Source organism: Eurypyga helias, unplaced genomic scaffold, assembly GCF_000690775.1.
Source record: "Eurypyga helias isolate BGI_N326 unplaced genomic scaffold, ASM69077v1 scaffold20337, whole genome shotgun sequence".
Taxonomy (NCBI): domain Eukaryota; kingdom Metazoa; phylum Chordata; class Aves; order Eurypygiformes; family Eurypygidae; genus Eurypyga; species Eurypyga helias.
Genome location: NW_010261351.1, coordinates 1,188 through 9,523, shown reverse-complemented (window position 1 = coordinate 9,523; position 8,336 = coordinate 1,188). Strand labels below are relative to the sequence as shown.

The following is an 8,336-nucleotide window of genomic DNA, read 5'->3' as shown; positions in this document are numbered from 1 at the left end:
CCTCTAACTGAGCAGCCTCAGCGCCGCAGGGAGTGCGAGTTAATCTTTGGGAAGAGCTGATGGCTTTTTCCTTTTCCTCCCCCAGTCGCTGAGAGCCGATGCCTACGATCACTACAGCGCAATCTACAGCCTGCTCTGCGACCGCCTCAAGAGGCACAAGAACCTGCGCATTGCGGCATCTCCGAGTATTCCCCGGACCATGACCTTTCCCACCTCAAACATCCAGGTAGATCCCGCTTGGGAAGCTTCCCTCCAGCCCCGGAAGGCCGGCCCGTCCCTTCCCTGCTGCGCTCGGACTTGTGGTGGCCTCATCCTGGCAGGAGTGTCAAAATTTGTCCGAGAATTTGGAATCCTGGAATTAAGAGCAGTTTGCTCCTGGGCTGTGGGCTCAGCGAACACCCTCCAGTCTGGTGTTAGCGTAGTGAGGGAGGAGGAGGCGGCAGTGCCAGGGTTATTGGTCGGGCACTAGAGTTCTGTGTCATGCTGCTTCCTCAATTCCCACTGCTCTCCAAGAAAGGGATACTTGCTTTGAGAGAGGCCGGATCATAAGGGAAGCAGAAGAGATGGTGACCGTCTCTGAGCAAAAGTGGGGAGGGGAAATAAGACATGCTCGTGAGAATGAAGAATCAACAGGCCTTTGCTGGTTCCAGGGCAGCCTCTCTCTTCCCAGGGGGTTGGGTCTGTGCACCGGGGGTGATCCGGCCATGTTTGTAAAGCGCCTGTAGAGCCGCAGGCGTCATGTCCTGATTGTGATCTCTGCTCAGCAGGCAGAACAGACGGGCAACACCATGAGCATCAACGTGCCCCAAGTCCAGCTCATCAACCCCGAAAACCAAATCGTGGAGGTGAGCTGCTCCCCGTGCTGACCCCTGCGGGTTCTTCTCCTGGGCTGGCACTGAAGGCCCTTGCTTGATCCTCACGTTGTATTTCACATCTCCAACGTTTTGCCTGCCCAGACTGACGGAACGATGAACTTGGACAGTGACGAAGGGGAAGAGCCGTCGCCTGAAGCTCTGGTCCGTTACCTCTCGATGCGAAGGCACACGGTGGGAGTAGCTGACCCTCGGTGAGTACTGGACTCAACTCCCTGAGGGAGGATTGAGGGAACCTGAGGCGGCTGAGTGCGTTGGGCCCGTGGGTGGTTCTCCCCACATCCCTGCTAATTCACCCCCTCTCCCCATGCGATTGCGCAGGACGGAGGTGATGGAAGATCTGCAGAAGCTCCTGCCTGGCTTCCCCCGCGTCACTCCCCAGGCTCCGTTCCTGCAGGTGACGCCCAACGTCAACTTCATGCACAGCGTGCTGCCCAGGCAGGCCCTGCAGCCCACGGGGCAGCTGGAGTACAAGGTACGGACCCACGCTCGCCCCCGCCGTGCCTGGGGTGGGTCTCTGTGCTTGGCCTCACACGGATAACGGCGCTTTCTGCCTCCCAGGAGCAGTCCCTGCTGCAGCCCCCCACCCTGCAGCTGCTGAACGGCATGGGCCCGCTGGGGCGGAGGGCGTCGGATGGCGGAGCCAACATCCAGCTGCATGCCCAGCAGCTGCTGAAACGGCCTCGAGGCCCCTCGCCGCTCGTCACCATGACGCCGGTGAGCAGCTCGGGGGAGGAAGGGAATCGGTGGCTGCTTCCCAGTCACGCCGTCAGGGTGGCAGGCTCGGTGTGTGGCACGCTGGGAGCTCCGCAGGGAGCGTGCCCGCTTGCTCCCAGAGGCTCCCGGCTGATGTAGTAGGGAGAAGTGGAATGTCCACCCTGGGCATCAACGCACATTCTCCCTTCCGTGTGGGTGAATTGTCCTGGTAGCACGAAAGAAGCAGCACCTTGTCAGAGCAGTTGTGCTGGGGGGGGGAGTGTTGGAAGGCGTTTTTGGCCATGTCCTTGTGCTGCAGAGGAGCTGGCCTCGCATCCTTGCGAAAGCTTGTCGGGGAAGGTGGGGTGTGCGCTGCCGGGTGTTCCGCACCAGGCGCTCTGGAACTCGTGGCTGCCCTTCTCTCCGCAGGCTGTCCCAGCTGTCACCCCCGTGGATGAGGAGAGCTCTGACGGGGAGCCGGATCAGGAAGCTGTGCAGAGGTAACTCCCGCTCCGTTAACATTTGCCCTTCCTACTCCAAGAGGCTCACCCCGTGGTCTTCCACTGCTGATTTAAACCACGAGCAACCTCCTCTCAGGCAGCAGTGTTGATTACAGCGAAGGCTCAGCACTTCCCTCGTTCTTGGGGGTGTTGCGGGGGATCCTCCTCGGATGCTCCGCAGTGCTTACGGAGCTGGATCCCCTGAAATGGGTAGCTTTGCTTAGCGTGCACCAGCATGCCAACACTAACCTGCCCAGTGAGCGTGGTGGGATGCAGCCCTCCCCGCTGAGGGGTGCGGGTGGGGAGATCTCATCCGTGGCCTTGGGTGTCACGGCAGCTTTTGGACCAAGACATGCAGCAAACATCCAACTCTGATGCCTTAAACACAGCGAGCTCGCTGGGAAGACGGGGTACCGCTAGCTTCTAACTTTAGCAGTAGGGCTTAATATAGTCTGCTCCGATAGGGAAGGGATTGTGGGGTATCAGGCTGGAGAGTTCTGTTGCCTGTTCCACTCCAATCACGTACCGGGGAGCGGGTGGATACGCTTGTGCCTCCTCAAGCCGTGAAAACACTAACCACGTCCTTGCTAACGCTTTCTTAGGAGCTTTTGCCTTGTTCCTTCTCTGCTAACCAGCTGGTGTGCTCCCTGGGGTGCGTGTGCTTACAGAGGGCTCCCACTTCGGACCTCACACTGGAAAACTCTTCTGGCTTCCCCCAGTTTGTGCAGGCCACCACCTCCAGTAAGGCAGCACTTCCTCAGGGCTGGGCTCGGGAGAAGGGTTCAGACTGTGGGATGCTGCAGGCAGGGGAGTTCTGGGGTGGGAGGAGGCCGTGCTGCAGAGCCTTTGCCGGCTCTTCTTCCGGTGCTCCAGAGCGAAGGGGGATTTGAGCGGTGGGTGTGAGCAGTGGCAGACTGTGCAGAGTGTGTGCTGAGACTCCCTTTGCCTACCTGAGCTGAGAAGAAGTGCCGAGTGGGCGCGTGTGAAAGAACTCACTTCCAGCCCTACCCAGAGCTGAGACGGAGTGCATCTTGTTTCCTGCGTGGCCTTACGCTCTGGCTCTTCTCCACCCTCATCTTTCTGCTCGCTGCCCGTGTTCTGCAGCTTCACAAGCTGCTGGTCATCCACCCAGCCACGATACGGGGAAGGTACACGCTCGTGACCCACCCCAGGCAGGGAGAGATGAGGCCCATAACGGCCCCAGCCAACGTTTCGGATGCTTATTGCTGACTCTTGCCAAGGGGCAAGAGTCAACTCTTCCCTGGATGCCTTAGCTGGGCAGATTTTCACCTCTCCCCTGCTAAACCCAAAGGTTTCAGCGGCGTCGTTAAAGCATTAGCTCAGCCACAAGGGTCTTGACACCCCCACGCAGTGTCCGGCAGGTTGCAGGGCACAGAGGTGTTCAGCTCCCCCTGAGACTCCGGGGACCCGTAGGTGGCCTCGCTGCTCCTGACAGTGCTTGCCCTTGTGTTCTCTGTCCACCCGAGGGCCCAGAAGAAGCCCCATCCGGGTTGTGCGTCAACTCGCCCTCTGCCCCCGCATGTTGCAACATGTCAGTACTCACCAGAGGAGAAGGGTAAATAGCGTTAGCATCAGGGACCGATGCAAATATTTAGCTTCTCTGAACACTCTGTGCAGCCACCACTGAGCAGATTCTGCCCCTCTTCGCCTGACCTTGACAGCAGAGCCTACTCTTTGCTCTGCTCCAGGGAACAGTCGCGTCTCCCTTGAGCTCTGGGAAACGTCCTTCCACCCGCAGTGCTCGCGGCTGGATTGTTCCCTGGAGCTCTGCAATGAAATGATCTTAGCGAACCGCAGCTGCAGAGCTCTTCGGGAAACTTGCCCCGTCTGCATCAAACGGTTCTTAAAGAGCTAATGGCACGGACTTTGGCAGGTTACCACGGCGCTGAGCGCTCCCTCCTCTTCACTTGCTGCCTTCTGCTTCAGCACCTGCCGTAGCGAGCAGAGAGAGGCTTGGGGCAACGACTTCGCGGCTTGCGGCTCTTCTCTGCTTCGCCACTCGCAGGGAGCCTCAGCGGGGAAGGAGCGAAGGGAATTCCCTCTTAGCATCCCTGGGGTCGCCGGCCAAGCGAGCTTTGTCGCTGTAACCGCAGCTGCCCCGGCGCCGCTGGCTCACGAGAGCGGGAGCGGGTGGCAAAGCGGGTGTTCATCCCACCCGGCCTGGAGCGGGCCGAGTGCTGGCCGTCAGGGCTGGGGGCTCTTCTCACACCCCTGCCAAAGCTTTAGGGGTTTTGCAAAGGGGCTCTTGGCCCCAGCGTGGGGGGCGTCAGCTGGTGTAAGGGCCCAGCCCAGCAGCGCTGCCGGGGGAAAGGACCTTCTGGCTGCAGGGATCCTAGCGTAGGTTTGGCCCTGCCCCATTCCCCGCAGCGTGGAACAGGGACTAGATGGCGCACTTGGACAGGGCTGGGCCCTGGCCCTTCCCCATGCTCCACCCACACGGAATTTGCTGGTGGGGGCCCTTGGAGCACCCGGAATCGCTGGTGGGGGGCCCTGGCGCACCCTTCCCAGCGCTCGCAGGATCCCGGGGTAGGTGTGAAGCGCGAGGCCGTCCTGCGAGGCTGCAGCTGGGTGGCAGCTCTGCTCCGCACCCCTTCTCTGGCCAGCTCTTGCTAGCGTTGTCTGTGACTCTTGGCTCTGTGCATGCAGCAGGCTTCCCGTGGGTGGGGGAAGGGGTGGGAGGCAAACCTGCTGTAGCAGAGGGAATCCACCTTGAGGGCAGGCAGTCACCTGGCTGTTCCCAAAGGGAACTACCAGAGTTCCCCTTGAGACGAAACGTGGCTTTCCTGCCGGGAAGAGCAGAGGCTACCCTTCCCTTCCGTGGCTGGCAGCAGCTGAAGCCACACTTGTTCCCTCAGCACTACAGACCCGGTGCCGTGAGAGGCACGGCGGCGTGTCCGTGCTGTGCTTCCCCCCGGGTTGGTTCCGAGCACTGCACAAGCACTCTTCCTTCCCGTTTACGCTGGGTTGTCTAACGCTCCCTGTTTTCGGAGTACTCCCGTCAGTCTCTTCTAAAATGTGCTCCTGCTTGTTGCAGATACTTGGCAAATAGGTCAAAAAGGCACACTCTGGCAATGACCAACCCTACAGCTGAAATCCCTCCAGACTTGCAGAGGCAGCTAGGACAGCAGTCCTTCCGACCCCGGGCTTGGGCTCCACACCTGGTACCCGATCAGCACCGGTGAGTAATGGCACCGGCCGGTCGGGCAGCTTTGCTCCAGGAAACCTGCGGAGATGTCGCCTGCAGCGGAGCACGGAGGACATCCGCTTGGCAGGGAGGGGCGAGGAGGAGCAGGCACAAAGAGCAGACCCACGGAGCAGAGGGTGACCGCGCCGGGGACGCTGCGGCGAACGCAGGCAGCGCAGGGGCAGGATTCGGACGGCTCTTCCCCCTCCAGCCCCGTTTCTGTGGCTGTGGTGGCTGGCCAGAACGGCTGCCTTCGCAGGGGCTGGGACTAAGCTGCTCTGTGGTAACGCTAGGTGTCAAGCTAGCCGTAGATAGTGGATTTCCTACGGAACGTTTTGGGAGGCAGCTGCAGGCAAAAGACTGCACCGAGAGCCATTTACCCCCGAGCTTCAAACCCTCGCTGTTCTGCACCAGAGTTGTGTGTTGTGACTGCACAGTCTCTTTGCAAAGCTCCTCAAGAGGCGTTTCAGCTCTCATCCAAACCCCTGATGGGCACGGTGTGGGGGAAGGAAGCTGGGGTGGGACAAACACCACGGGATCTGGGAGGGAGGGAACCCAACGCAGCGGTGTGGGCTCAGGCACGGAGTCCTTGGTGCAGCGGCAAGCTGGAGATGCTGGTGCCGCGGAGGGAGCTGGGAGCCCGCATTCCCAACCTGGCGGGGCTGGGAATGCCAACCAGCTGCGGAGTTTGCTGCCCGTTGGTCTCGGCTGTTTGGGATAGCAGTCACCTTCCCAGCTGGATTGGCCAGCTCATGCCGGCCTGAGCAAGCACTTTGTGTGGTGGCCAGATACCTGCTGAGCTGAGCATGATGTAATCAGTGCAGAGGGTGAACTCTGAGCAGACCGAGACAGCGCTGGTGCCACGCTGGAACTCCACAGAACAGAGATAACACCCCTCTGCCCTGAGGTTACCCTCGCAGAGAGGTGCGAGGGGGATGGGAGGAGCGGGGCCGGGGGTGGAAGGTTCCTGGGGTCACGGGGAAGCGTGATAGGAAGAGGAGCGCAGCTTGCACAACAACCAGAACGTGCTGCGTCCTGCTCTAAGGGTTGCTGCAAATCGCCGAGGTAAGCGGGTCCCTCACGCACTGCAGGAACGGGTTTCTTACAGGATTGATACACCCTTGCCCTGTAAATAAATGTGCTGGTGTCACCTCTCCTCTGGGGTCCCGGGGCTGTTGTGTTGCATCCCGAGCAGGGGGGTACCTGCTCATCCCAACACGTCGAGGGCCTACCTTCCCTTTCACTGCGACATCCCAGGGAGTTCATCCTCGTGTGCCCAGCACAGGCGGCATCACGTAAATAGACCTGGGTTATGGAGGGCAGGTGGCTCTTCCCTCCGCGCTTGGCGTATCTTGGTCACCTTCTTACGTGGCACCCAGTTTCGGTCAGGGAAACAATGTGAAAGCAGAACCCAGGGACAAGGATGCGCGAGGCCGTACGGTTCTGCCTTGGCCACGTGGGTTTGGGAGCCTCAGCTTGCTCCAGTCGGTAGCTTCTGCCTTCCATCGGTACCACAGGATCGGGATAACGGATGGGATGGCAGCAAAACACCGGGGCACGGCTCTGACCTTGGAGGGAAGCTGCGTGCGAGCCGTAGAAACCAAAGTACGCCCTGTCAAGGCAGACGGAGGGGCGGGAGCTGAACCCGGCGTGCTGGAAGCGATCCAGCATCGGGCACCTCCCGATAAGGGCCAGCCTCTCCCGCAGAAACGCTTCACCTCGCGCAGGGACTTCAGCCAAGTGCGGTGGGGAGCCGAGTGCTTCGCTTGGGTCACAGGGAGCCCTGACTCTGGGTGAAACCAGCTCCTGAACAAAACCTGGGTCCCCCTGACGGCAGAGAAACTCCCTGTGAAGGGAAAGGGCACCTGGGGCATTGGCACAGTCGCCTCCGTGCGGCTGTGGTGGCTTTGCAGATGTAGCCATCCTGACTGCCCTGGGCCAACATCCTGGCAGACAGGCAGCTCCGTGTGCAGGGAGAGAGCTTGGTTTCTGCCCTAGGAAGATTGTCCTGCCATGCAGGGTGGTGTTCCTGCCTCTTTTGTAATTCAGCATATCTCTGCACATGGGCGCCGGCCCCCTTCCCTCCTCAGAGCCTGCGGAGCATGCCAGGCTCCTTTCTCCATGCGCCCCTCCTGTTTTCCGCAGACGTGGGTTGTATGGGAGGCTGGAAGGCTCAGGAGGTGGCTGCTGAAGAGGTGTATTTTAGGTGTGTAGGGTGCTGGATGACTTCCGTAAACCTTTTCCATCTGGGGGATCAGTGCTTCCGTACGGGTGGACCACACGTCGCTGCCCATGCGGCATCTGCTTTGTGGCCAAGTCGTCTCCAACCCTAGAACACCTTTGTCTGCCCAGGCACTCGGATACTCAGTGATCCATCTGCTCCGGTGCCGGTGGCACCGTACTTGTTGATGTAAACCCCGGTTTGTCCGGGGCGAAGGGGGCAGGTGGAGCCCGGCGCTGCTGGTGCAAACGACACGTCTCCGTAGCGCGGTTCGGTTTGTCGCTGGCATGGCTAACCCGCTTCTCCCTCTGTTCAGTTCCATTTACAAGGACTCGAATACTCTGCACCTCCCCACCGAACGCTTCTCCCCGGTTCGCCGCTTCTCTGACGGTGCTGCCAGCATCCAGGCTTTCAAAGCCCACCTGGAGAAGATGGGCAACAACAGTAGCATCAAGCAGTTGCAGCAGGTAAGGGAGGGGGGTGAGGGTCCTCCAAAGAGCCTCTGCAAGGGCTTTTTGCCTCAGCCTTGCTGCTTCGGGAAGCTGCAGGCAGCATCTTGCTGCAGGCTGGGAACCCTGGGGGCTTCCTCTCCCCCTTTTCTGGAGAGCACACCCCGCGCTGCGCTCACGGGTGGGCTGTCCTGCCCACCCACGTGGGTCCCACAGTGGCTGCTTTCCTGTGTTTCCTTCGGCAGCAGAGTTTCGGGGCCATCCCAGGGAAAGGGCAGCTCCTACCTCTGGAGTTCAGAGGGTGATGTGCGTTCTTCCCTGTGCAGCCAGCGCATGTCTCCTCCATGGCTTGAGTGGGATTTGGCCCTGGGATGGGACTTTCCTCTTGCCACA

General features: G+C 60.4%; 1 protein-coding gene across 1 annotated transcript in view; it reads left to right on the top strand.

Annotated features, from left to right (window-relative positions):
* The window catches only part of SIK3 (SIK family kinase 3), a 14,590-nt gene that overhangs the window by 5,498 nt on the left and 756 nt on the right, over window positions 1-8,336 (top strand). The window contains exons 6-13 of the mRNA XM_010155343.1: window positions 82-226; window positions 768-845; window positions 957-1,066; window positions 1,194-1,347; window positions 1,434-1,589; window positions 1,998-2,068; window positions 5,124-5,267; window positions 7,811-7,961. Of these exons, the coding sequence (XP_010153645.1) occupies window positions 82-226; window positions 768-845; window positions 957-1,066; window positions 1,194-1,347; window positions 1,434-1,589; window positions 1,998-2,068; window positions 5,124-5,267; window positions 7,811-7,961 (1,009 nt within the window). The remainder of the gene's footprint in view (window positions 1-81; window positions 227-767; window positions 846-956; window positions 1,067-1,193; window positions 1,348-1,433; window positions 1,590-1,997; window positions 2,069-5,123; window positions 5,268-7,810; window positions 7,962-8,336) is intronic.